Here is a 26,308-nt window from a genome sequence, read left to right as displayed (position 1 = left end):
TCCATGCAAAAAAAAATTCATGTATTTCTTGAACTTTTATGATCATGTATTGTTTATACGAGCTTTAGCAAATTCATCATTTGAATAGATTATAAACTTTCAGTTAAAAATGCACCTTAATGGTAGTTATGCTTTTATTTGAAGAGGATTGGGTTAGATGGTAAGGTGGGAGGAATGAAAAAAAAAAGCTTTTATTTTTTATAACACTTCTTTATAACCATTTTTATTATTTAAAGAACTATTAATAAAATATAAAAGGAGAATATAAATTTTTTTTTCTACGAAATTTTATACTAGTAGTGATATTTAGAATGTTATTGAGGACGCAAGCAACTGGCCTTGGCTACAAAGCCCACAATTTTACATGCCCATTTTTTAATGCCAAAGTAATTAATGGTGAGAAAAGATTATTGTTGTCGTGGTATCTTCCACTAGTATGAAATTGAGTATGTTTTATACATACCCTGCTAGTTTTAAAGAAATAATAATAATAATAATAATAATAATTGCTACTCCGCAAAAGCTGGGACATTTCATCAGGTGGGCCGGAGGCCGATGCTCTTGGTGGAAAGGGCCTTTTTCAGTGTTAGAAACAAAGCAGACATTAAAAATTCACATATTATTATTATTATTGCAAAGGAGCTTTTGGTCGCGGCGGCTGCTGGGATTTGTCGCAGCAGGGGCGACAGATTTACATTGTGGTTTAGGAGAGCTAAGGCGGTCCTTTCCTTTGAGCTTCTGTTTGGTTTTTGGGGTTTAGCAGCATGTTTCATTTGGACTCCTAAGCAATTTGTTTGCATTTTTTTTTTTTATAAGTAGTCTCGAACAAAAATCTCTCACCTACAATTTCTTCGCCAGACTCCTAAGTTGACGAGTCCTCGAAATCGCGTTCTTTGTCAATTTTGGGAAAAAATGAAAAAATTGGGATTTTGTTTGAGAATTCTTGATTGGATTGAGCAAGCACAGTTTCATATGACGTTCAGGTTCGCACCTTTGTAAACGCAATAAACAAAAAAATTCTTATAAACATGATACCATCTGGGGATCAGATATTTCAGGCTCGGGCATTCCAAATAATGCTCATCCGGAGTATCAAACTCGGGAAATGGTGACACACGAAGTTCCTACAAAGATGCTCTTAGACTAAACCCAAAGTACAACATTCCTCTTCAGTTCTCCAAGAAGCCATTTGAAGCTATACATCTTCTGGTTCCTTACGCCCAATTCCACCCATCTGTACTCCCGCGCTAGAACCCTCAGTTGAATTTCTTTGGTTCGCTCCACCAAGTGGACCCTTCAATCCCTTCTTTTGTTTCACCTTCTGAGCCCATCCAAGAAGGCCAACTTGCACATGTTCATCAAATATTGACTTCTTGAAATGGGTGCCCATCTACATTGTAGATGTTGGAGGAGACAGAGAGATTCAGGTTAATATGAAACTCAACCGTCCATGAATTAGGTTAATCAGAAGTATTGCAGCAGAACTGACCTGAGTAACAATTGCATAAAGCGGCAAGGTGCTGTAACTGCAGAGTACCTGAATAAAAACCCTGGAACAACCAAACTGTGTGTCATCAAGCACCATGCAACAAACCGTGTAATCAACGAGAAACTGACGTGGATGACACCGAAATGATGAAAGGGCGAGAGCAAGTGTAAATGGCCTTACCCTATGATGAGCCTGGGGACAATGTAACGGACTTGCCCCATAATGCAAGAGTCAAAGCCATATTGAACCTACAGATAATTGGGACCTCTACACATCACTAAACAGGGCAATGGAAAGCTCAATTGTCGGGTGAGATGGTTGAAGATGACCTTACCCATATCCAGAAGAAAAATGCAATCTCAAATGCATTTTGGAAGAGAATGAAATGTATCAAGAATAGGACAATTTGGGGTCGGTGGAACCAAAAGTGATCATCCGAAGGCTGTACTGCTAATTCACCTTCTATAGCTACGTGCTTCTCAGCAACCTCATGAGCCAACTGAGAAATTATGTGCTCCAACTTTGTGCCAACAGCAAGAAGAAGCTGAAAAACGGATAACAGAAAATCATCAATCAAACAAAATATGCCAACTCAAGCAGGTGCAGTATACATAATCAACCAACACAAAGTGATGACAGAAACAATGGAGGATTCTCCGGGCATTTAATGTAAGAGCAGTCAAATCCAACATGCACGTTAACAAGTTCAATTGGTCTGGAATCTAATTTTACAAGATATAAGCATCTGTTCATATGTAACTTAGATAACTACAGTGTAACAATCTTAATGTGTCCACTTACAATGAAAGGAATAAATGCTATCCAAAAGTAAGTATGCCAACCTGCACAACCAACAGTTACATGAGTAATCAAATGGAAACAATCTATTTTATTTGGAAAAGCTCTTAAATACTGCACCACCAGGCAAAAGACAATTTTTCGTGAAGAGCAGTTCAATAGAGAAACTAAATAACATTTTGATAAATCTATATTAGAAAATCGGGGAGGCAAAGTATCATGATCCCAAGTTGAGACCCTAATAGAAGGCTCAATTCTACAAGAACTGGAAGAAGGGAGAGAATCACGGACCACTCCTGTAATGACACATACACAAGTACTGAGATCTGATATATTGAGCTGAAGATGCATGCATGCATGCAAGGATAAAGTAGCCTACCATTGACGTTCAACAACAGGAATACAACCACAAAAATCCACAAATACCAACTGCAGCAAAGAGAATCAGATGTCAAGTGCTAATTAGCAAGACCAATTCCAGTGGAAGGGCAAAAGGAAGTCTATATTGATCCGCCTAAAAATATGAGACATGCCACATGAATCTTATGCTTATATCTATAAATGTAACTTGCCTTATGCCAACAACAGTCTTGAAATCATCTTCTAGAGCGCGAATCATGTACTTGTGAAAATTAAACTTTGGGTTTCCCCTGCAGTGTGTCTTGGGGACAAGGCTCAGCATACATAATAATAATGACGAAGCAACAAAAATATAACAAAAATTCATATTATCTGAATTCATTGCTTTACAAGTGACTTACCATAATGAAACCCAATCTGAGTGCAACATAATCTGACTTGGTCACAGAACCATAAAATTGCTTACAAAAGGAATGCTGAAAGTTCAAACGCGAAAACATAAAAAGAAATGAGTATCAGGATCATGCTAATACAAAAATATGTTCATGTATGCACATGATTCAGAAAAGGATAATGGATATTAATTTTCTTGAATTTGTTCATGTATGCACATTTTTCCGCAGACACAACCACTAAGACAAAAATAAACATCCCATTCCCCCTCCCATTTCTCCTGGTTGAACGTAGAGAACATAATTTTACTATTCCATCTATCTAATGTTCCTTAATAACTTAAACATCCCAATGTCCAAAAAGCTGGTATTATGATCTCAGTATCTTCTGTATTTGCTGAGAGACAATGCGAGGCAGAAAATATTTAGTCCCACATTCTATATTATGCTTCTATACCAAAAAAAAGGGAAAAATGTTTTTGGACCCCAAAAAACCTAAAAAAGGGAGCTTGCCAAGATGACAAAAGTAACTGCATGTAAACCACAAAAAGATGCTGGACAATTTGCTTGACTTTCATACTGATCTTCTTTCCACTGAGCTTAAAGAAAAGCAATCCAGAAGGAAATCAAACTGTAAGTGTGAACATTCTAGGATAAGAAGACGTTCAAACTGCAGGTACCATATTTAGCATTGTTTACAAAATAATACCATCAATCCATCAAGTGCATCGTATTTTCCATAAAATAGAGATGTCATAACAATTCTATATTCAATAGTCAACGCTATTAATGGGTAGACAGGTAGAGAATAACTTACAAACCAACCCAAAATTCTCGAATGTCTCTCCAAACCCAAGAATCTGTTCTTGATAAAATCATGTTGATGAACATGAGTGATCTTTGGTTTAAGAACTGCATAAAAATGCACATGATTAACAAAACGAGATTAGAGAAGTTCATTTCAAACAAGAAATCGAAGAGAATCAGCATCGGACAATTCAGTATTTGGTCAACCCCCATTATATGGTAAGTTCAGTGTGTATTGTTGTGGGTTCGTTACTGTAACTGGAAAGTTTCAGCAACAGTCCATCTTAGTGAATTGCAAATACGACCTCTTATGATAACATTGTGAATTGCCATTTCAATATTTATAAAATTAAAAAAAAATTATGACTATAACCAGTTCTTCACCATTTTGTAGAGATTTTCAAATGCTATACACCTCAACTAAGGCAGATGAGCAACAGCCCATACCGTGTTGGCTGTCATAATTATCTTTTGCAATTGAGTCCTCCCAGTGCTTCCATTGACGTATCTAAATCATTAGAAGCACATTACTGGCAGAATTTTAACAGACTACAACAAGAAGCTGAAAAGGTAGAAGTTCAATCATTACCTTTGCCCCTCCAAACACAACAGTGAGCACCGAAAAAGTCACATGTACAATGGCTAGAACAAAGATAAAGATGTGGAGATGATGCAATGCCTCAACTGATAACAGTGGGACCTTGTGCTGCAAAATAAAAGAAAAGGGAAAGTAACTGGAACTGTATTTCGCAGCTCAGCACAAGGTATCGTGCATAGTACAATAAGGTGATTAAGGTTTTAAACAAATGAAAGTTCTAGTCGACCAAATATTTGAATTATTAAACATAACCCCCCCCCCCCCCAACAAAAAAAAGTATCTAGTGATACTGCTATTTGGTCAAGAGAAAAATAACTTGCCAGAAAACAAGATGCATGCTTTACGCAACTTACCAATACGAAAAAAATGCACGCTAACACTGGTAAACTACCCCAAAATACCAGCTATTGAAATAGAAAAGAAATTACGCCAAAATGACCATGTAAAAGCAGACATTATACTCGCCCAAGATGCATCGCAGCAATACCATAAAAGAAGCTTGACTTAACAGCTTACCTTTGCAGCACAATAACCAGCATTAGCTGAACCCTCTGCAAGTAAGCGCCGATGAGCAGGTGTTTCCGGAATAGTGTGAGAAGATCCATTCCTCTCGTTCGATGAGCATGGCAGGAGGTGCAGCGTTACAGATTCTTTCACACATAATTTGACTATGCTTCCTTGAAACACAGTCAACAGCAGTGATATAAAACCCAACAGCATCAATTCTGCACCAAGACATAAATCAATCGATCCAAAATGCACTAAAATTTCGTATCAATCTAGAACCACTGCATAAACGAAAAATACAAGCAATTTCCTCTTTTCCATAGAACTATAAAATGCAAAAGAGGATTAAAAAAATTGGAGAAAAAGAGTAGTAGATGATGACCTTCTTTAACCTTCTGCAAAGCTTCATACAAAGGCTTCTGATTCTTGTGCTTCAGATACTGCAGTATTTCCAGTAAATAAAACAACTTTTAAAACCTAATAAGAAAATAAAAGGAAAAAAAACACTTATAAACCGACAATTGACCGATACTACAACAACTGAAACACAAAAATAGAACCTTTACATACCCCAAGAAGTTGAATTACAGTATTATATCCTGTATCTAAAAAAAAATATTTTTTGAACCGCATAATAGATACAAACTTTATATTCTCCAAGCCATCTACTAACTTACACCATCCACCTCGTTCTCTCTGTTTTTTGGCCACTGAGAAGCAAAATAAAAATGCAGGTAGAGATAAAAACGGAAAAAGAGAAATGTTAGGGGGTAGGGAGAGGACCTTTCCGGTGTAGTGAAGGATGCGTTCGGCAGCGAGTGAGAGGGAGACGATAACGGTGCAGACGGCAGCGACCACCCACGTCGGAGTGAACTCCAGGGTCGTCCCTTCCGCTTCTCCGCCTCCACTCATTCTCTTCTCTCAAATTCTTCTCCACAATGCAGAGACCCACAACTTTCAAACTAATACAAATTACCCAAGAAGACAATAGAAAGATAAAAGAAACAAAAATTTCTCCGAATAAGTGAAACTCTTAAGTTGTGGAAGACAATAAAAAGCCGGGAAAAAAATGAAAAAGGGAAAGGACCCAGGAAGAAATGTCAATCAATCAACCAAACCAATAGTAGTAACGCTACTAGTAGTGGGACAGACAGAGGAAATGAAAACGAAAACTCATATTAGAATTAGGAACCAAGAAAGCAGATTTAGCTCCTTTATTTTTATTCTTTGGAACGACGTGAGAAATGGAGGGTAGAGATGGGGTGAGGTGAATCTATTCGGCTATTCCATCGGAAGGTGGAGATAGATGCTGGTGAGATTTCAATGAGACACGACAGCCGTTTTCAGACGGCGACACTTGAATACTGGGGCCTTTCCTTTTTTTTTTTTTTGCCGCTAAGACGAATATTATATCATCAATTAACTTTTGTATTTGCAAGTGTGGGCTGTGGCCTGTAGCAAGGGCAACATACATCGTAACCTTATTTAATGCAAAGAATTTATTAATGAAATTAATACACGCTTTTTGCTACTAAATTAAACACGATTTAGACGCGATTAGTCGTAATTGGGATAGGATAGGGCGGGCTGTTTAAATGAGAGAGAACACATTTCTTAATCAATTTTTGACCTTTAGAACATTGCAATTCAAACACAACTTTTAATTTGTAGGATGGGGTATGATATCTATGAATCTGTTGGATTTATGGATACCCCAAATTAAGCTCCTGCCTTATAGGATTTCTTCTTCTTTCTTCTTCATTTCCTCGAAAACATCAATAGATGTCTGTAATTCTATGAGAAATTCGTTCATTATGGGAAAACTAGATAAATGAATTTAATTTTGTACCGTGTGATTTACGTGTTCAACAGTAAATTTAGCTAAAAAAAACCTGCATATTTTGTAGTTTTGATACATTGTCATGAGTAGTTAGATTATGGAAGGGATCTAGACTTCAAACTCTCTATAAATGTGTTCGAAAGCTTACAATGTGCGATCCAAATTTGTTCAAGTTTTGACCAAGCGTTTAGTTGAACAATGCTTTAGGGTTGTCCTAAATGAATATGACAGTCTGGAAGGATATTCAAGGGATATTAGAGCTAAGAGCAAATGGTAAACATGGTTATTAGATTATTCAAATATTTTTTATTTTAATCACTAAACTTTTTATCTAGTCAAAATAGTAATCCAACTATTTTAAAGTGCAATTTGGGTCCAATAAGTATTCATTTTCATTAAATAAGCGATGGAAAATATACGTTTTCATTAGTTGAGTAATGAAAAATGGACGTATTCATTAGTTAAACAGCCATTTTGGTAACATAAAATGGTGAGGCAAGTTGAATTGCTATTTTTTGGAGTTTGTATAGAAAAATATGCTGTGATGATTTGATGTATGCAAGGTAAAAATGCGATCATGAAGTGTGTTTATAAAACACGTGTAAAAAATTTTCTTAAAAAATCGCAATCCAAACAAGAAGTTACCAAAATGTGGAGTTTGAAATAGTTTGGTGACTATTTATGTTATCTGCTCTAAAGTTAATGAAATTTGAACTAGTTGTTTGATAAGTTAATGTGAAAATTACATAATAAAATGTAAAAGTGTTATACTTTACCTCACGGAGTATCACTTTCCGCTTTTGACTTTTCTTGCAAATCAAATAACTGGTTAGTAAAACGTTTCCCGTTATAGTTCCAAACCAAACAGGCGAAGAGAACTAGCAAAAATGTATGCCATAACGAGAGGTTTATGAGATTTTTTATATTTTTAAACGCATTTGTTACGACAAGCTACCGCAAGAGTCCATTCAAGCTACCGCGAGAACGGAGCTGGGGGAGTTCGAGCAAGACAAAGGTTCTTTATTTGGCTTGTTATTTTATTATTTTAAAAAAAAAATCCAATAGAACGTGCGTCATGCATGATGAATGGTTGCCATGCGGCCCTCCAGATTAAGGGCGAGTCAAACTTTGGCCTAATCGAACCGAGTCTCCAGTTAATTTTGTGAAGCTCGAACTCGAGCTCGTGCTTGACGAGCTCAAAATGTCAAGCTCGAGCTCCAGTTTGACGAGCTTAAAAAATAAAAAATAAATAAAATAATAATTTTTAACAAATAATAAAATATTAAGAATATATATGTAATTTTACTATTAAAATAAAAATAAAAAATATATATATATAATTGAGCTCGCGAGCCAACGAGCTTAATATTTTTGTGTTTGAGCTCGAGCTCGAGTCGAGCTCGTACAGCCGATTCGTGAACACCCCTACTCCAGATTGACGTAAAATAAGCTGCCCAATTTCTCGTCTCTTGGTAAAGAACTCAAATTCTTTAGAACTCAAAACGACTAATTTAATCCCAACCGTCCCAAAATGAACAATTAATTTGCTCAAAGTAGTAGTGTGCCAATTACTACTGTTCAAACTGATTAGTCATGATTGATTCGGTGATGTCTCATGTGCATTTTCCCGCAATCAGTCCGGATTACCGCCATGAGTCAATCTTCTTCCAGCTATTTTCCACCGCCCATTTGTTGCGCTGTTAAAGTAGAAATGATTTTCTAATTCGATCATCATCAATAGTTAATTTGTATGTCAATTCGATCATCAATAGTTAATTTGTACGGGGAGACAGCAAAAATCTTGTCACGTCAAAAAAAAAAAAAGGAAAAAGAAACAAATGATAACGACACTCCATTATCAAAGAAGGCTGTGCGCTGAAATCGAAAGCTAATTCAAGATTCGGATAAAACCCAAAAAAAAAAAAGATGCTTGACACAACCAATTGAGTGTTGTTTGGAGTTATAGCACTTTTAGTTAAAAAGCACTTTTTGGTACTAAAAGTACTTTAAAAGAGTTTAATGAATATATCGTTTCATAAGGGGTGAAACTTTTCATGTTAAAAATGCTTTCAACCAAAATTTAAATTCGATACTTTTAAATAACCTTTATATTTTAAGAAAAATAAAATATTTAATCTAATAACTTATTGCATATTATAAATTAAATAAATAGATAAATATATTTAAACTACCGCAACCCGACACAATTGCTGAATTAAACATTACAATTCCACGATCCTGGGCTACCGGCTACGGCCACCGTGAAAGACTTGGGCTCGTAAATTTAGAATCAATTCAGTCTAACCAAACAAAGAATTTATCAATTCTTACATCCAGCCCATGGACCAAATTAAGTTACACATCAACGGGCCCAGATCTAGCAAGCTAGTCAGTCAGGTCCAGGTATTTCATTGTTGTTGCAACATTCCTGGACAAAAGAATGCCACAGCAGATCGCTGGCCTCAGCTGCAGAGTGACCTCCCGTAAGGCCGTAACACTGGAGACCAGAGGCTAAACCGACGAATCAACGAAGAGAGAAAACGAGTGGAAGAAAACAGACACTGACGTGGCACAGATCCGTCAGATTCCACCCCTCATCAACCCCCCCAAAAACAAAAAAACAATCTGATAATAATATATATTATTCCTGTTTTTCCTAATCGATGACAGTGATTAAATATAAAATTGCATCACTATCATCACGTTACTTTTGCTGCATTGATATACAATTCATATTGGATTGAAAACTGCAGAAACACTATTATAGCTGGCCACTAGTCCTTATTCAGTTGGATTTTCTTGGTGGTATTACATCGTAGTAGTAGTGGTGGTGGTGGTGTATTACAGCAGAGGAGAGGTCAGAGGACAGAGGAGAGAGTTTACTATACTTTGGCCACTACACCATTGATAGTGAACAAGGAAGAGAGGGGTAATTAGTTTTGGGGTTGGAAAAAGATATGGGGGAGGAAATTGGGTTTTTGGGTTTGGGAATTATGGGGAAGGCCATGGCAGTGAATTTGCTCCGGCATGGCTTTAAGCTCACTGTCTGGAACCGTACCCTTTCCAAGGTACTACTCATTTTTCTCTCCATGTATGTGTAGATTTTACATATTTAAGTATGATGATCATATTTTGATTGATTGATTGATTTATTTAGGTTGTTGCGTTGGTTGTTGGATTGGAACATAAAGAAAAAAAATGATATAGTAAAACTGAGCTGTTGGATGATGTGTAATGAATGATTTGCGTTAAGAGTGCAAGAAAAATGATTTCGAAGCTACATGTCCTTCTCGACCTGATTGTGTGCGCTTTTATAGATTGATATTTAACTAGTCCGAAAGAATGGAAAAATCTTCCAACATGAGATTTTACAAGTTTTCCTTTTCTTCCTTGTTCTAATTCTTTTAATACTTGCGGCTTTTGTAGCGCATGAAAGTGGCTCACTTGGTTTAATTATCGTAACACTCGTCTATGTTTGTTTCATTGGTATGATTTCCAACCAAACTTGTAGCATTGAAAATCAAAAGAGCGACTATGGACCTTCCAGAAAAAAGAAATCTTAAGCTAATCAACTGATTATGATGCGGCACGCAGTATCGTGGCTTTTGCTTGTTACTTGAAGCCATGAAAAACAATACAAACTTACTTCCTGTGGCCCACGAATCGTTTATGCTTGGCTGTTGAATGCAATAAAAACCTTTTTAGTTCCTCAATATTTAACTGATGCCTTGCAGTGTGATGAATTGGTGGAGCATGGAGCTTCTGTTGGAGAAACTCCTGCCGCAGTAGTGAAGAAATGCAAGTATACCATTGGAATGTTGTCTGACCCTGCTGCAGCTCTTTCTGTAAGTCCAAAGAATAAAAGTCAACATTTAGCAAGTTATTCAAGTTGAGACTTGAACTCTTTATCTCTAATGGCATATATTGATTGATTCTTAGGTGGTTTTTGACAAAGATGGTGTTCTTGAGCATATTTGCACTGGTAAAGGTTATATTGACATGTCAACTGTCGATGCTGACACGTCTTCAAAGATCAGTGAGGTGTGGATATCAATTTTTTGGCCTTTCTTTGTATGGTCAAAATCTGTGAACTTAGAACCACTCCTAGTAGATGACCGAAGTAACAGTTCTTGTCTTGTTAAAGGAGTGTAATTTGTGACTCTAGAAGATTATGCTATAGTAAATGTCAGTGGAGGAAACACGCACTCCCTTTGTTGCATTCTTCAATTTTGACTATATTTGTTGGTGAATTACCAAAATCTGCACTCTTCCCTTGCTTCCAGGCAATTACATCAAAGGGAGGTCATTTCCTTGAGGCCCCAGTTTCAGGTAGCAAGAAACCTGCTGAAGATGGTCAATTAGTCATCCTTGCTGCTGGGGAGAAGGTAGATTTATTATTTTTTGATGCCTCAGCACTTGTTTGATTTTTGTTCCATTAGTTTTCGATACATTTAGAATGCATCTACTGTACAATTTCCCCAGTTATGTATCTCATTTTAGCTATTCAAGATAAAATAAGATTTGTAGAAAAGGTCTTCTCCCCTTAACGCTGTTTATGCCAACATACAAGGATGACTATTCAGCTTTGAGACATTTTAAACTAAATGAGGAGGTCTTTATTCCGAGGAATAGTGCTTCTTGTGTCTTTACTGTTCCCTTTCCCACCATTTCCTATTTCCCATCCTTGTAGCAAATTGTGCACTATCCCTGATAAGAACTTGTTGAGTACAAAAAAATGCTTGTATCTTGCTTTATCATTGGTTGAATTATTGGATCACAAGTTCTCATCTATATGCTGTGATTTTTATTTAGTGATTAGAGCTATGAGAAGGCCATAAAGAAAGAGATGAAGTTATGACAGATGGATTTTAGATATAAATTCTGGTCACACCACGGGTAGTAGTTCTAATAAAAGAATTATATTAATGCAGGCATTGTATGAGGAAGCACTTCCCGCTTTCAATGTCATGGGAAAGAAATCATTCTTTTTAGGGCATGTTGGAAATGGAGCAAGAATGAAACTTGTCGTCAACATGATAATGGGCAGGTAATTTATACTTAACTTCCATTTGTAGATTATACACTTCTGAGTTGTGCTCTTGGGAATAATTCATTACAAAAATCATTCTTTATATTTAAAAGGTAAGTTAAATAGAACATTGGAAGTACTTCTTTTACTGAAATCGAACATGACTGAAATTGTATGTGCAACATACTATTTCCAGCTGCTGGTGAGCTTTCCCTTTTCCCTTTTCATATTTCTGCAACATCTCCTTATGTGGAGTCTTAGCATCCAGTCTATTTTCTTGCCCACCACGAGGGGGTAGGGGCATGTGATTGGGCAGCAGGAGGATGGATAAGTGGCAACCCTGGTTGTAAATTTCCAGCTAATGTAAAGTATGACGTCTACTGTCAGACTGAACCACAATGGGTTACTATCATGCCTGATTTTTTTACCAATTTCAAACTTGAATATAATGTTTAATAAGCGAATATGAAATCTCTAGTGTGTCAGTGGGTTTGGGAAGCGGTAGGATGATAAGTAATAATCTGAGTTTTAAATCCTGGACAAACGTAATATGACTTTTTATGAGACTTTCTTACTGCAATAATTATATCTGGCTTAATTGTTTTTATTTGAAAGACAGTTTTCCAAGGTTCAATGAAGATCAATTAGTGAGATATCAGCTCTTCTATTATGTTAGCGGACATTAGTATGAATAACTTGGTGGTAATAAAATCCATTCTCAAACTGTTTATGCCCTTAAGAACCTGTAAAACAATACTTAGTTGTGTCTGATGTGCCAATTCATGATTACGATATTTTCATCTTTACCTTTTCAGTCACTTACCAAAGCCTATCTTAGCCAGACTCTTCACTTTTCCCTGCCTTACCATATCCTACTCTTCCTTTTACACTAGAGTAGCTATGTTGTCGGGAGTGCCGTACCTGAGTTTGGGTTACATAGGTCAAAGCAAGTGTGCATGTTGAGTTTGGAATTATGCATGGCAAATAGTGGCACATAAAATTTCACGTTAGAAAAATGGATGCTTTTGTGGAGCTGTTGTCATAAGAAACACTAGTGTTGGTCAGTGATTTTTGGTCCTTGCTACTTTGCAGTATGATGAATGCATTCTCAGAGGGACTTGAATTGGCCGATAGAAGTGGACTGAACCCTCAAACTCTTCTTGATGTTTTGGTGAGGCAACTAACTGCAGATTCTTCTCACATTCCGTTAGTTCTCCACTTACTTTTCCATTTTTTTTTATATCAGGACCTTGCAGCAATTGCCAACCCAATGTTCAAGATGAAGGGACCTACAATGCTCCAAAATAATTATACCCCTGCTTTTCCACTGAAACATCAGCAGAAGGATATGAGATTGGCTCTTGCCCTTGGAGATGAAAATGCAATTTCAATGCCAGTTGCAGCTGCAGCTAACGAGGTAAGGCATTCTTCACCTCAGTGACTCAGTTAACAAATGAATTTACATTTTTGTTCCTTTTTTCATTTTTCTGTTCGTTATGGCTTTGAAGTTAGATATGTTAGATTGCTGTAGGAAAAACCTTAGTATTGAAGCAGATAATGTGAACTATAGAATCCACATTGTGGAGTTTGCCAAGTGAAGCATTTGACTACGTGTTCAAATAAGATTTTCAATCCAGATATAATTATGTTGTTTAGATGGACGCTTTATCATTTGACATGCAGGCCTTCAAAAAAGCCAGGAACTTGGGGTTAGGGGATCTTGATTTTTCAGCTGTGCACCAGACAGTTAAGGGTGGTGAACTTTGATATTGAACCTACCAGGGACTCAGGGCACCGATGCTGCTAAAGAATATAATGTGAGGAGCATAAGGATAAGCGGACAGAAGAACATAGATGTCTGCGGACAGAAGAGCGTAGACGCCTTCCTGCTCTAGAAATTGAGTTGTGTCAACCACTAAGATTGCTTTTATGTACAACTTGACTATTCTTTCCTGTATGAACCACTCCACTACAGTGAAATTGCTTGGTTTGGTCCAATGTTTTAAAATTCGGACCGGTGATTGACCCCGGTTGAGTGACTGGTTCCGGTTTTTTCCGGTTCAACCGTTTGGGTCACTGGTTCTTTGATTTTTAATTTTTTAAATATTTATATGTACAAGCCCACCATAGCATGCGTTGGGCCAGTCCAAGTTTCCTTTAGTACTTCCACATACTGATTGTTTACCCGTGGACTTAGTTGTCTTGTCAATTAAGTCCCATCCAAATTTAAAAAACTCGGGCCCAATTCATAGAGTGTTTTAAATCTCCATGACCAATTTAGCTTAGCTAATGTATTGTTTACTACAACAAAATAAGCGAGGAATTTGGAAAATAAGGAATGAATTAGCAAAAATTCCAAACAAAATTTAAATCCATTAGATATTTGAATAGTTAAAAAAAATTCAAAAACACCGAAAGATCTAAAAATTCCAGGGATTTTTTGAGAAATTCAAAAAAAGTGAATACATCAAATAGAGAAAAAAAATGTCACCAGAATTCCTAAAACAACACATGAAATGTAGAAAAATTAGAAAAAATTCTGCTCAAATTTGTCAAACAAAAAACAATCAAAAGTGATTACCCAGTTATCACTTTCTCAACTTAACAGAACAATAAAAAGGACTAAATGTAACTCTAAAAGAAGATATTGTTTTTGAATCATTGTTAAAATGGTACAACCATTCCCAAAAATAAAAAAGACAAAAAAAAGAAAAAAATGCAAACCACAAAAGAAATGAAGAAACTGACAAATAAACATAAAAAAAACTCACCCAGGCCTTTACGCATGAAAATTAAACTTTAGGATCCATCTGACGTCTTATGTGGGTAAGTTATGGAGTTTGAGCTTTGGATTGAAAAAGATAATAGACTAGAAAGAAGAGAAAGGAGTGAACATTGAGAGTTTTTGACAAACTCACAAAAGAAGAAAGTTTGGAACTTTAGAGGAGGAATAAAAGTGGCGGTTTCTTTAGGGTTTGATAGTTTGTTGCCTTTAATGTGAATGTCAGTAAGTTTGGTAAGTTAAGTGAGTAAGAATACTCAAACCGGATTCAATCGATTCATCCGGATTTTTCCGATTTTCACGATTTTTATTCTGTTCCGGCTTTAGCTTCCAACCGGACCGGTGTCATGACCGGTTCGCAGTTCAACTGGTCAAATCGATCGGTCCGATCAGGTTTTAAAAACACTGGTTTGGTCCATTGAGGTCTCTTTGACTGAAAAAGTAAAGGGCCCAGAGAGTTAAGAAGTTATGGAAATTTTTGTTCGGCCCTTCTTTACCACACCTTTGCTTCTTTACTTTTTCTTTCATCTTTCTTAGAAAGCAATCCTGCTCTTTTGCGTCGGGCATATATCTTGTTGCTTTTTGTGCACTTAAATGTGTGAGTATTAACTATTAACTATTAACTATCCTGATTTATATTTATTAGACACACAAGAAATTTCCGCCCATATATTTATTTTGTTGAGAAAACAAATATTTTTACACACACAAAATTTTCATCCATATATTTATCTTGCTGAGAAAATCAATATTTTTATCCATATATAATTTTGCAGAAAATTAATATATATAAAAATGGACACAACTAATATATCTAGATTTGTATAGCCAAAAAATTTGTGCGTTCATCAGGGAATTTGTGAGGCCCCAGTCAGTTCGTAAGTTGATATTAGGGTTATTTATTATTCGGTGTGGTGAAAGTAGGGTTTTAGGGCTAAGGAGAAAACCCTAATCTTGGTTAAGATTGAAAACCCTAGTTTATGTATTATTATTCGTAGGTTCGAGCTATAATTTATAGTCGGTGTTCTAGTGTGTGTTTTGGCATATGTAAGTTTAGGATTCGTTTTAGGTTACAAAGGTTTAGCAAGTTTGAAATGGTTAGCAAACTCTAGATTAGCAAACCACTAGTGTTACAATTTATTAGAAAACTTAAGTGGGGTTTAAAAACCCTAATTTTGCCAAAGTTAAAAAAGTTGTTGTTTGATTGTTTTTATTATGGAAAAAGTATGTTTGAGTATAGGTGATTAAGATAGGAAAGTGATTAGTGAAGTAATTAAGCGTGATTACATGTTTTAAACTAGATTAAGTTATGACCTATGGAGTTAATTGAAAGATTATCAAATGTTTGAGGGTAAGAGTAGAATAAAAGCTAGGTTGAAGTGCAAGGGTTTAAAAGGCAAATAAAGCATTTTTATGTGATTGGTTAGCCTAAAAATATCTCCTATTATCTTTGACTATTTATTATCTTAGGATTATAAGATAATCACAACACAAACAAGACAAGACTTGGAGAGAAAAAGAGAGAGGAGAGCCGAGATTGAGAGAGCAAAGAGAGGAAAGAAATTCTTCAAGTTCTTCATCTTCTAGCCTTTCATCTTGCTTTTGAAGCTTGAGAGAACAACTTAGGAGCTTGATTGTTGAAATTTGATCATCTACCAAACTCATTTGAAGGTATGCCATCTTCTTTGAAAGATAAATTTTGGGGTTGTTAATCTTTAAGTTATGGAATTGATGTATTTTGTTGTGATTATGGATTTGTATGGTGGATTTGATGTTTATATTGAAGTTTTATGGTTAATTTTAGTGTTTTGTTGCTGTTGGAAATTCGATCAAAAGAAAAAAAAATTAGGGCTTCTTGCTTTAATGTTTTCCTTAGTTGCTTTGATTGAGAAATTGATTTGTAGATGAGATTTGTGATGTATTGATTGTTCTTGTATGGTTAGATTTTGGTAAAATCAGATTTGGTTCATGAAACCCTAAACTCCATTAGGATAGTTTAGCTTGGCTAATGCCTAGTGAGTTGGGGTTTGGTTAGTTGGATGTTAGAGCAAGCTCATTAGTGCGAATGAAGTGAGGATAGGGATTTTGGTTAGTGTTTGGTAATTTTGTGATAAAATAAGGAGAGAATTTCGGACCACTAATGGGCTGATATACGTATGGTTGTTGGGTATCAAAGTGGTTAGAAAAGTTGGTATAAGAATCATAGAACGGACTGTACGGTTGCGGCGCGCAAAACCGGCAAATCTGGAAAATCAGGGCAGTTCAGCATCCGCACTTTGGCTTCATTTTTTTTTGATGTCACGTACGGATTCAGAAGTTCCTCAAAACATGAAAATTGTAGCCTCTTAATTCCTGAATATGCCTGTCAAATTTTAGGTCAATCGGATTAGTGTATCCTGAGTTATAGACAAAACACTCAGACCTATTTTGAACATCAGATTCTGTTGCGTTTTGAGTTAGCTTCTGACCGTGATTTTTTTTCCATTTTGATAACGTACGATCTGACGATAAGAAATGTAGATCTTTTTTTTTAGCTTCGAAACGGTATAAAGTGCGTTGAAATCCGAGTTCCATATCTCCCGTTATGACCAAAACAAGATCGATCGTCAGAACTGCCTTTGAATCTGGACAGTTCTGACGGGTACTTTGGCACTCAATTTTCGTTCTGTTCTGAGTGGATTCAGGTCTTGGCCAAAACATCAAAGTTTTAGCCTTATGTCCCAGCTTTCTAATGCCTTTAGAATTTCCTGATTTGGATTTGTGAGTTGGGAGTTATGGTCCAATAAACATACCCTGTCCCCGTCACTCTAAAATGCGAATTTCTGGAACGATTTTCCATACTTTCGACCTATTTCTGTTCAGATCCTGATGAGAACATGAAGATTTGGATTCCCTTCAAATTCAAGAAAATTCAATTGTTGGTTGATGGTGCAATCGGGTTCAAGAATCATTGAAGATTTGTCATGCTTATTTCTTGTTATTTATTTAAGTAAGTTTCCAGCAATACTTGTTAGTTAGTCTTGAGTTATTAAGGGAAATAAAGGCTAAGGTCATGTTGACCATAGTTAAGCCAATTGAGTCAGTTAGTTTCCTATTCTAATTGAATTAGAGTTTTAGAAAAGTAGTTAATTACTTCCAAAATTATTTAGGAAGTTGTGTCAAGTCAAATAAGGAAACTTGTATTGTTTCCAATTTAGATTAGGGTTTTGAGTCTTGTAAGGCTATAAATAGCCAACTTTATTTAACTATTGACATGATATTGAAGATGAATTAATAAAAAGAGAGTTGTCTCCTTTTATGGAGTTCCTCGATGGAACTTGAGTTTCTTCTTGAACAGTATCAAGTATTTAGCTTGGATACTTGTGGTGTTCAAGGCAAGATGATCACATCATCTTGTTCTTTCAAGCCAATAACCAATCCACTAGGGTTTTGTTAGAAAAATAAATAGAAAACAAAAGAAAACAAAAGGATATTAACCTGAAACAAGAGCCGAAGCTCTGATACCAGATGATACGAACTCGACCCAACAAGAACCTGTCTTGAAGAACCAAGTTGATCAGGCAGCGGAAGGATCTATCTTGATCAGGCTATGGAACAATAACTACCTTGTTAGACCTAAAGAGAACCCGTCTCTCAAAACCTAGTGGATTGGTTATTGGTTAGGGAACAATAACTACCTTGCTAGACCTAAAGAGAACCCGTTTCTAAAAACCTAGTGGATTGGTTATTGGCTTGAAAGAACAAGATGATGTGATCATCTTGCCTTGAACACCACAAGTATCCAAGCTAAATACTTGATACTGTTCAAGAAGAAACTCAAGTTCCATCGAGGAACTCCATAAAAGGAGACAACTCTCTTTTTATTAATTCATCTTCAATATCATGTCAATAGTTAAATAAAGTTGGCTATTTATAGCCTTACAAGACTCAAAACCCTAATCTAAATTGGAAACAATACAAGTTTCCTTATTTGACTTGACACAACTTCCTAAATAATTTTGGAAGTAATTAACTACTTTTCTAAAACTCTAATTCAATTAGAATAGGAAACTAACTGACTCAATTGGCTTAACTATGGTCAACATGACATTAGCCTTTATTTCCCTTAATAACTCAAGACTAACTAACAAGTATTGTTGGAAACTTACTTAAATAAATAACAAGAAATAAGCATGACAAATCTTCAATGATTTTTGAACCCGATTACACCATCAACCATCAACTGAATTTTCTTGAATTTGAAGGGAATCCAAATCTTCATGTTCTCATCATGATTAATCTTCAATTCTTTCTCCTTAGTGTCTCACTTTTTGACATTTATTACTTGCTAAATAATAAGCTAAGCTGGGATGTTCTTTACTATACGATTTATAATTTGATCAATCATGGTTGATTTATGAATATTTTTAGATGGGAAGTCATTGTTTAAGAATGAGACACGTAGGAAGACTTTGCGTTTGTTTATTATAAGAAGACTTTCTTATCATTTATATACATAATATTGTTAATCTGATTCATTGTATGCATTAAATAAAATGGAGTAGATATCTATCATGCAGTATTTCTAAATCTTTTTTATCTCAGAAAAATGGCATCAATTACGTACATATATGGAAAATATTAATAGAATTAAATTATATTTGCAAATCAAATAGATATAGATTGCTTTATATTCTCTAAACTTTTAGCCTCTTTGTATTAATAGAATAATTCATATTTTATAAAATAGAATAGAACTTTAGTTGATTAAATTAGTGTTTCTTTGAGTTGTAAATACCTTCGATAAATTTATAAATTAATTAATATCTCTTTAAATTAATAAAATTTGTATGGTCCCAATGTTATTAATTTATAGACATTTTATTGTACTCATATATACATAAATAAAAGGACGATTCCCGGTAACGTATTCAAATGACTAAGCTCTTATAATATATTAGTGCTTAAGTTTGAGTTGAGCTTGCTCAAGAAAGGAAAGCCAGCTCGTACAAGAATGTTTTCTAAGCCAACAGTATTCCCTCTAACAACATGTTTTCTATGTATTTAATCTGACTTCCCCTTCCTTCTTCCCGATCCTACTTTCCCTCGCTCCTCCCTTTCTTTCTCAGAGGTTGTTGAGATTGGGTCTATCTTTGTCTCTGTGTAAGATTTCCAGGTTGCATATGTAGTGGTATTTGTTGTTTTACATACTGGTAGATGAATAATCTTCAATTCTTCAACTTCATTTATTACTGGTTGCTAAATAATAGGCTAAGCTGGAGCAGGAGAACAAGATAAAATATTTTACATGGAGAATTATTGTGGGGGAAAAAATATCTTACAGCAGCCATCGATGTTTTTTTTCCCCTTATTTTCTGGTCAGCGAATAAAATGTAAAGTGGTAGCACAAAGACAAACCTCTGTCCCGGAAAAATGTCTGGGAGAGATGGAGTATCAATATCATGCAGTTTGTGAGTACAAAAATAATATCGTCCTTGGGGGCAAACAATTTGGCTTTTTGTTATTTTAGGCCAATAAACTCAATGAAAATACTACCATAGCTTGCATTACCCCAACATTGATAATAGTTGATGTAACACTAGATTTAGAAATTGATACAGCGGAAGTGACATTAGAAATGCTTTTGCTGCGCAAGACATTAAAAGGGTGTATGAATATAATTTTGGGTTAATAACACTTTTAGACTGTATATTTGAGCATCACCTCCAACAAGCCTTGTTAATTCTTGAAATGCTTGTTTTAATGCCACTTGCTTTGTTATCCTTTTTTGAGGAGCCCCTCCAAGTAAACGATACCCAAGAATGCAACGGCTCCTCCCAAAAAAAAATAAAAAGGTCTGTTGATTTCTTCAATTCTTACATGTTGGTTTGTTGGTTTCTCCAGCTCGTTTTCGAGTAAACGATGCCCAAGAATGTCTAGCAGAGCTTATATTCTATTTGCTACCGATGTTTGATTAACCACACACACCATGCATCGATTACCAAAGGTACACAGCACGAACTAATCCACCATCCACTTTACATTCAAATGAAATCGTGTTTACTATTCTGCATGAACTAACACACCATCCACTTTACGTTCAGACCACGCCAAGAGTCGTGACATGTAACACCGCTGCAATTGCTTGTATTCAAAAAGAAACCACTGGAGCCACAAGCTGCTATCTTGCCCTCATCACTTCCTAGACTTGGATGCCTTGAATATGTTTTCCTTGTAGTACTTAAGTTCTGCTATACTTTCTTTGATGTCATCCATAGCTCTGTGCTTGTTTTCTTTTTGAGGAGCCTTCTTGTTATCTAGTAGACACAATTAAATTAAAAAAAAAAAAGGCCCAGACATGAGTTGAGTGCACCAAATTCAGGATCTCAACAAAATAGCAGTACCACAAGACAATGGAAAAGGACAGTTCTGAATGAATCCATTTTATTATATCAACTTCTGGTTCTGTTTTAGATGCAGTGGCCAAACATACATTCTGATGCACAGGCTAGTCAAAATTGTTGAAACAGTAGTACTGAAAGAAATTTAACACGCTTTGTGAACTTAAAAGCAGTGTTAAAACTATCACCTCTTGGATACCAACGGAGACATAGTGCCTTGACGCTGCTGACGTCTACAAGTACATGAGAGAAAAGACTAGCCAATTCCGGCATATATTTCTGCCAAAGGAAACTTTGTATTAGAACATGAAAGCATTTAGCAAACAAACCACCAAATGAAGGGTTATCAAAAATGAGTTCATCCATATTACGGGAGTGGATGCCTGTCAGCATTTCTAGCAACAAATCTCAACTACGGGCATGCACCACATGTCTGAAGAAGCACTAAAAAAAAGCATCTAAATCCTAAATATTTCATCTGGAATTCTAACATTCTCACCATAAACACTGTAAACCTAAACACTGATGCGTGTGTGTGTGTATATGTACGTCTGTATGCATAAATATAAAAGGTGTTTGATAGCTGTATTGCACATTGTCTAGCAAAATACTCGTGTTGGACAAGATAAATGCAAGGCCTATAGGACTGTGTATGATACTTGCACCAGAATAATGCAATTGTGCCATATCCATCACATATCCATGTGTAATCTCATTCAAACTCAAATACAAGCACATAAAAATACTTTGTCATACCTTCAAAAACAAAAAGTCCATATAAACTGAATTTCCTGCAAGAAGAGGCGTATATGTGCCCACATTTTTTTTGACAAATTCAACAACCTGCACAAAGGAACACGGAACTATCACATTAGTCTGAGAGACAAAAGGCTTTACAATGTTGTGCAATGGTGAAGGGGATACTGAAGCCTTAATACCTGCTTTTCAGCTTCGCATTCGGTGATGGTACTGATTAGCACCTTGTCAGTCAAACCTTCATCACAGAATAACTAGTTAAATTTCACTACTAACCATAAGATACCAGAAAAGGCAATTAGTATTTACAGGCCACTCGTGTGGTTATGAAACAATGGAAGGACAATGGAAAAGAAAGACACATGGCAAGCTGATTACCACTGGCTGCATGATGTTGTTGACACCATTCTCCCATTCTATCCAGGCAGTCGTTCTCTTGATGAATGACCAAATGAGGACCCTATAGGTAATTGACAAAAAAATAATAAAAAAGGTTAACTGGATGGAATGACATAGAGATCAACTGAAAGAGTGAGATTGAGATTACCTCAATTGAATTGGTCAAACTACCGTCTGTAATTACACAAGCAATCTCCAAGATTCTGTCAATTTCAATGTTCAAACCTACATAAGTAACAAAGAATGGGTCAGCTATGGGGATATTATTTTCTAAAAGAATATTTAAAGCATACGAAACGTGGTAGGCAATCAGTCAAATTAGTTTTATAGCGTCTGCCAAGTACAGATTCATGAATGCAACAACTAATCCTTCCTTCAGATTTCAAACAGTAGTCCATAACTCATAACTAAATGCCCAAATGATCAAGATTACAAAGATGGGGATTGAAAACACGATTTCAGCAAACAGTAGCAATTTTCCCTGGTTGAATTTTTCTTCTTATTCTAAACCCATAGGGCCACCTAGAGATATGGAATGATGACTGAGCATATTTGCTCTCAAGCTCACAGATGACTATGGCCAAGTGGACCAACAAAAAGGTTTCATATAACAGCAAAGATACAACCTAGTCTCTCTCTTTAGTCTCATGCTTGAGAAAGAGCGCCCAACAAGGGGCCTCACCCTCCATTTGTTTAAGTACCTAGTGATGGATGTGCTTACGTGGTTTAGCTAGGAGCATTCAGCAATTACATTTTCCCAACTAGTCTTCACATACCAATTAATTCATTGAGGTACAATTCCTAAAGGCATAACATACCACAACAATTCAAAGCCAAGTACTAGTACTTGGCTCACAAAAAGGTTTCATATAACAGCAAAGATACAACCTAGTCTCTCTCTTTAGTCTCATGCTTGAGAAAGAGCGCCCAACAAGGGGCCTCACCCTCCATTTGTTTAAGTACCTAGTGATGGATGTGCTTACGTGGTTTAGCTAGGAGCATTCAGCAATTACATTTTCCCAACTAGTCTTCACATACCGATTAATTCATTGAGGTACAATTCCTAAAGGCATAACATACCACAACAATTCAAAGCCAAGTACTAGTACAATTTCGACCAACAAATTGAAGACATTTCTTCCAGGAAGGATTAAAACTTTTCTTAGAATTTTCCTGAATTCAGCTCTCTCCCACTCTAGGCTTGCATGTGTTCTTTTGGACATAATTCATGCTGACAAAGCTAATTAACATGGTCCACAATGTCCCACTTACTAATGTCAACGCATTTTTTCTGGATGTAGAGAGATGAGGAAATAAAGCAATTTAAGAAAACAAACAAAACATAAGCATCGTGATCAAAAGAACTACAGAAGCAAGAAAAACCAAGGAATCTAGGCCCAACCACGTTGATAACCAGTCTCAAATGCCAGATAATAACTAATGGGCAAATCCCATTGAAGATAGCACCACATAGAAACTTTCATTGGACTATACATTCCTAGGGGATAAACTAAGCAAGTTTAGTTCTGAAGCACTACCAAGTTGATGACAACACAAAAAGAACCCATCTTTCCCAAATTCTAATCAATTCACTTGTGAATTTTATGCTTATGAATTCATGTTTGGATTTCGACTATAATCATGCTCCTTTACAGCTGACACAATTCTTTGGGGACTCGTAATCAGAACATAGGTATTTAAGGAAGAAAAATATTCATACACTAAAGGATTTGAACAAAGGATTTTTAGAGAAGAAAACTTAAAAATTAACAAAAGGGAACAATCAAGTAGATGGCCAGAGAAAGAGAAAGAGGTTTAGGTTAGCTGAATGCTCTAACAGCGGAAAAGAATGAAAAACAAGGCAAGAAGAACATTCTCTCATGAAGTACATGAAAATTTCTGTTCATGAATGGTAACCATGGAATTTAGGATAATACTGACGGAGGAATAAGTGGAGCAGGAAGGTCGAAGAGCAACAAACCTGGACAAATGAACCACATGAATCTCTGATTGACAGCAGTAGGGACCACAAAGTTGCTTATTGACACTTAAGACTCAAACAGCTCTCAGGAACCTAGAACAAAAAGGAGCTCTAAGTTTTATTATGTACGTTCATAACTCATTATCTAATGGTTCTAGGAAAATGATGAAAAAAGCCTTTGTCTTAATAAGTGTAAGAAACTGGAAGCAGCAACTTTGGGCTAAAAAAAATCAAGTGGTTTTCCTTCAGCAGCAAGTTGAAAAAGAAAGTTGACTTCTGCACTTATATGGTCTGATTTAGTGATATTTCAAATCAAAGAGAAAAGTTTACAATGTGATAGAAATACTATCGCAGGCACAGATGATATCAGATGATTCAGACAACAAATCAAAACCCTGTTTTAGTGAATGACTAGGCATGCCATCCAATTAGATTATGGATTATCTTAAACAGCCATTAACACTTACAGGTATTTTCTATTAACCAACTCCTTGGCAAAAGAATTTGTATCATATGAATAACCTAACACTAGATACTCACCAGTCATTTCCAGGTCAATCCACACAAGTGGCAACTTGTACTCTCCAGAAGGCACTTCTGAGCTTTGTGGACCATTTTTATCATTATTAACAGTGGTTGTATCCCCTGAGCTGTCATCTTTCTTCTTCCCTTGGGCTGCATAACAAAGATATCCAGTGGCATTTTAGTACACTGGATGATACATGCCAATTGCTTGTCTTTCCAGAACAAAAAATGCACCGCTCACGTTGATGCTGAAGCAGAAATTAAAGCTAAAAGAAAATTTACATCTTTGCTTTGTTAAGAGTCAGTGAAACATAGTCTAAATCCAACATTTCAAACAAAGTGAATATAAAGCAAGCTGAGGCACTTCCCAGAAATCATTGCCAATGTAAACCTCTCTTTCTCATACTCGCCTTCAGCAGCAAAAGAGGTCGTGTGTTCCCTATCATCCGTTGCATCCAGTTCCAGCAAAGAAAATGCATTTGAGAGCCGATCCATATCCACTGCAGACAGGTGATAGAGAGCATGTTGAAGCTAAAGTATTGACAAATGGAAAGTATAATCAAATAAAATAAAATAAACAGAACAAGGGGAAACATGTGGTAAGAAAAAAACACAGACATGATCTTTTTAACAAAATATAGAACAACTAGGATACAAAAACCTCAAAAACAAAAAAAACCCTTGTCACGGCCATAAAGCTGCATTTATCAATCAATGTGACATCCGTTTAAGTATCGATTTACATGATCAAGTTTTCAATCCTTAAATGCTTCTCCATCTTTAATAAGATATCCAGATTCTTCACCGTTTTCTGCCCCAGTTGCCTTAATCTTCAACCGTTCGAGATAAAGATAAAAACTTTGGCAAAACCCCACTTCAGATAACAATTAATTAGTGGGATTTCTGGAATTTAACTATGACTAAACATAAAACGACGACTTTACATCAATGGTTAGTCAAGAGAAACGAGAGAGAAGTCGACGGGGTAGTCCAACATTCAAATACTTAAAGGGCAATGAGCATGGTGGTTGATATAACTGCATCGAACAGCAGATAGGACCACGGAGGACATAGAAAAGGGAAGGATGGACGCTCACCGGGCACGGTAGTCGGCGACCGGCAGCTCGGAGCTTCGAAGTCTTCAACACCAAGAAGGGTCAAACTCTGTCAAAATAGGAGTAAACGTTTTATAGATAGTCTCAAAATGGCTACTGCGCTGGCCCAGCGGGCTTTTTGGAAAATATCATCTTGTGTTGCCCATTGGGCTTCACACTTTCTGCTTTTCTACCCATTGGGCTTCATACGCGTGTTTAATTTTCACGAATTGTTGGCTTGAGGATCGAGACAATAAAATAATTAATAATAACAATAACATAACCACCCCTTTAAACAAATGGGTATATCCCATTAAATAGCCTTTTCGGAGCATTGGATTAAGGCCTAAATACACTTTAAAGAGATTTGGCAATTTATGCTTTGCCACAAATCCGTCTAAATCTCATTGAAAAGTATGTTACTAACCTCAAAAATTTTTCAAAACGTGAAATAGAAGATTCCTTAAGGGTTAATTTCTAAAAAGTGAGTTTTGAGAAGTAAGGGATACAATCTATAGTAAAAGATCAATCTCTCATTCAATATAAAATTGAGCCTTTCTTTTTTTTGGAG

The 26,308-nt window shown here is 36.0% G+C and overlaps 3 protein-coding genes across 5 annotated transcripts; 1 reads left to right on the top strand and 2 right to left on the bottom strand.

The window, feature by feature from the left end:
• Nucleotides 1-992: 992 nt before the first annotated feature.
• Nucleotides 993-6,011, bottom strand: LOC113712571 (MLO-like protein 1). Of its 2 annotated transcripts, none has more exons than XM_027236058.2 (14): nucleotides 5,735-6,011; nucleotides 5,334-5,391; nucleotides 4,961-5,169; nucleotides 4,436-4,552; nucleotides 4,294-4,354; nucleotides 3,857-3,951; nucleotides 3,049-3,123; nucleotides 2,860-2,948; nucleotides 2,667-2,716; nucleotides 2,291-2,331; nucleotides 1,824-2,033; nucleotides 1,670-1,737; nucleotides 1,490-1,550; nucleotides 993-1,390 (listed from the first exon to the last, which is right to left on the bottom strand). In XM_027236058.2, exons 1-14 carry the CDS (start codon nucleotides 5,861-5,863, stop codon nucleotides 1,196-1,198), a joined length of 1,458 nt encoding a protein of 485 aa, XP_027091859.1. In that variant the 5' UTR covers nucleotides 5,864-6,011; the 3' UTR covers nucleotides 993-1,195. The 2 variants fall into 2 exon arrangements, with proteins under 2 accessions (XP_027091859.1, XP_071917831.1); XM_072061730.1 differs by having other exon boundaries at nucleotides 5,334-5,428; nucleotides 5,735-5,869.
• A 3,450-nt stretch (nucleotides 6,012-9,461) lies between these two features.
• LOC113712563 (glyoxylate/succinic semialdehyde reductase 1) lies at nucleotides 9,462-13,980 on the top strand. Its single transcript, XM_027236049.2, has 8 exons — nucleotides 9,462-9,859; nucleotides 10,526-10,636; nucleotides 10,731-10,832; nucleotides 11,075-11,176; nucleotides 11,723-11,838; nucleotides 12,913-12,991; nucleotides 13,067-13,237; nucleotides 13,504-13,980. Exons 1-8 carry the CDS (start codon nucleotides 9,749-9,751, stop codon nucleotides 13,585-13,587), a joined length of 876 nt encoding a protein of 291 aa, XP_027091850.1. The 5' UTR covers nucleotides 9,462-9,748; the 3' UTR covers nucleotides 13,588-13,980.
• Nucleotides 13,981-20,550: 6,570 nt separating this feature from the next.
• LOC113712553 (oligoribonuclease) lies at nucleotides 20,551-25,895 on the bottom strand. 2 transcript variants are annotated; one of them, XM_027236038.2, is made up of 9 exons: nucleotides 25,741-25,895; nucleotides 25,054-25,143; nucleotides 24,659-24,793; nucleotides 22,286-22,362; nucleotides 22,117-22,198; nucleotides 21,921-21,976; nucleotides 21,739-21,825; nucleotides 21,171-21,261; nucleotides 20,551-20,898 (listed from the first exon to the last, which is right to left on the bottom strand). In XM_027236038.2, exons 2-9 carry the CDS (start codon nucleotides 25,136-25,138, stop codon nucleotides 20,777-20,779), a joined length of 735 nt encoding a protein of 244 aa, XP_027091839.2. In that variant the 5' UTR covers nucleotides 25,139-25,143; nucleotides 25,741-25,895; the 3' UTR covers nucleotides 20,551-20,776. The 2 variants fall into 2 exon arrangements, with proteins under 2 accessions (XP_027091839.2, XP_071917823.1); XM_072061722.1 differs by having other exon boundaries at nucleotides 25,054-25,174; nucleotides 25,741-25,788.
• Between the last annotated feature and the right edge of the window lie 413 nt (nucleotides 25,896-26,308).

This window comes from Coffea arabica, chromosome 1e, assembly GCF_036785885.1.
Source record: "Coffea arabica cultivar ET-39 chromosome 1e, Coffea Arabica ET-39 HiFi, whole genome shotgun sequence".
Classification (NCBI taxonomy): domain Eukaryota; kingdom Viridiplantae; phylum Streptophyta; class Magnoliopsida; order Gentianales; family Rubiaceae; genus Coffea; species Coffea arabica.
Note: the sequence above shows the minus strand (reverse complement) of the source record. Positions and strands in the feature narration are given on the sequence as shown.

Excerpts from the sequence above, each read along its gene's own strand:
- LOC113712571 (XM_027236058.2), bottom strand. The coding sequence starts at position 5,863 with ATGAGTGGAGGCGGAGAAGCGGAAGGGACGACCCTGGAGTTCACTCCG. Across the intron at positions 5,392-5,734 it reads TCCTTCACTACACCGGAAAG|TATCTGAAGCACAAGAATCA; the intron begins GTCCTCTCCCTA and ends GAAATACTGCAG. Across the intron at positions 2,034-2,290 it reads TAGCATTTATTCCTTTCATT|CTTCTTCTTGCTGTTGGCAC; the intron begins GTAAGTGGACAC and ends TCCGTTTTTCAG.
- LOC113712563 (XM_027236049.2), top strand. The coding sequence starts at position 9,749 with ATGGGGGAGGAAATTGGGTTTTTGGGTTTGGGAATTATGGGGAAGGCC. Across the intron at positions 9,860-10,525 it reads GGAACCGTACCCTTTCCAAG|TGTGATGAATTGGTGGAGCA; the intron begins GTACTACTCATT and ends GATGCCTTGCAG. Across the intron at positions 12,992-13,066 it reads AAACTCTTCTTGATGTTTTG|GACCTTGCAGCAATTGCCAA; the intron begins GTGAGGCAACTA and ends TTTTTATATCAG.
- LOC113712553 (XM_027236038.2), bottom strand. The coding sequence starts at position 25,138 with ATGGATCGGCTCTCAAATGCATTTTCTTTGCTGGAACTGGATGCAACG. Across the intron at positions 22,199-22,285 it reads GTTTGACCAATTCAATTGAG|GGTCCTCATTTGGTCATTCA; the intron begins GTAATCTCAATC and ends AATTACCTATAG. Across the intron at positions 21,826-21,920 it reads AATGCGAAGCTGAAAAGCAG|GTTGTTGAATTTGTCAAAAA; the intron begins GTATTAAGGCTT and ends TCCTTTGTGCAG.